Source organism: Sinocyclocheilus rhinocerous, unplaced genomic scaffold, assembly GCF_001515625.1.
Source record: "Sinocyclocheilus rhinocerous isolate Xijiao unplaced genomic scaffold, SAMN03320098_v1.1 scaffold429, whole genome shotgun sequence".
Lineage (NCBI taxonomy): Eukaryota > Metazoa > Chordata > Actinopteri > Cypriniformes > Cyprinidae > Sinocyclocheilus > Sinocyclocheilus rhinocerous.
The window spans coordinates 888,543-889,947 of record NW_015665829.1 but is presented as its reverse complement, the minus strand read 5'-3'; the positions used below and the strand labels follow the sequence as shown (position 1 = coordinate 889,947).

The following is a 1,405-nucleotide window of genomic DNA, read 5'->3' as shown; positions in this document are numbered from 1 at the left end:
TCCGCTGCCACAGACGCTCAGTTGCTTTTCTCCACAAATACCTTCATATAAAACAGGTATTGAGGAAACAACACAGCGTAATAATTGCATCAACATTTATTAAGAACATTAAGAATGCCAACGTCTTTTCATTACAGCTTTGCAGTCGCTTTTGACGAATCTGGAATGGGACGTAAAATAGTTCATATGCACGCGCACATCCCCAGTTGATCCCTAACACCGTTATCGAGCCGTAGATAAATGATAGCAAGACTGTTACATAATCGAAATGTAACAGCTTCAAGTTTTACAGATTTATCTAACTGGGCCTTTAAATAAATATAAATAAACATAAAATAGTTTACAATATCAGTTTTGCACTTAATAACTTGATTTATTTTTAGATGTTTTTACATTTTATTGAAATGTTGATTATCTTTTTTATTATCATTTTTCTTTCTTTCTTTCTTTTGTTAATACGTGGGTAAATAAATCTGCTTTCTGTAACGGTCTCGTGAAGTAGCCGCAGTCTCACCTGATGAAGAAGCCCAGCTGAAACACATGCAGGACGAGCAACAATTTGACTCTCTTCGCCCCACTGAACAGAACTACGTTCCTGGGGGACGCTTGAGACTCAAAGTCCTTCAACTCGCGATCATACTTTAGCCAAAACCAGCTGAACAGCTGAATGACGACAGATGACATGAGCATGAAGCCCAGCAAGACCCCGAACCACATGAACTCTCCATGCGTGAAGAGCTCCTTCGCCACCCACAGATCCGAGCCCACATCAAACAGAAACGTGCTCACGCCGATGACCGTGAAGGCCAAATCCAGCAAGGAATACTTGGAACAAGTCGCGCAGTTCATCATTGGATGAACTTCACAGCCGAAGCAGCCGAGTGAAGTTCAGCCAGTAGGGATGGGCGGATCGATCCTTAAGTATCCATACTTTCGATACTGATGTTGTATCGAAAGGATCGATCCTCACATAAAAATATCGATTCTAAAGTGCTTTTTTTAACCATTAATTTAATTTACTTATCAAGAAATTCGGTGCATAAAATAAGCTTCTAAGTGGAAAAATAGACTATATAAGCGAATAATTGTGTTGGATAGAACCGTCTATGATCAGAACGCACGCAAATGCTGAAAGACAGAACCAACCAATCACAGACAGCGTTCTCTGCTGACGCATGGCTCACAGTGCTTGTTCAAATAGGGCTGCGATCCCAAAAGCATCAGAAGCGTAAGTAGATCTATACCATTGCCACATTAGTACATACATTACATAACATTGTTACTATATATAAATTAAAATTAATTACTATATATATATATATATGAAAAATGCATCACGGTTTCCACACAAATATGAAGCAGCAATAATAATAAATGCTTCTTGAAAAGCAAATGATATTAGAAT

The 1,405-nt window shown here is 38.6% G+C and overlaps 1 protein-coding gene across 1 annotated transcript in view; it reads right to left on the bottom strand.

The window, feature by feature from the left end:
- Window positions 1-920, bottom strand: part of xkr8.3 (XK related 8, tandem duplicate 3) — a 29,971-nt gene extending 29,051 nt beyond the window's left edge. The window contains exon 1 of the mRNA XM_016542666.1: window positions 515-920. Coding sequence (XP_016398152.1) covers window positions 515-852 — 338 coding nt within the window. The 5' untranslated portion in view covers window positions 853-920. The remainder of the gene's footprint in view (window positions 1-514) is intronic.
- Between the last annotated feature and the right edge of the window lie 485 nt (window positions 921-1,405).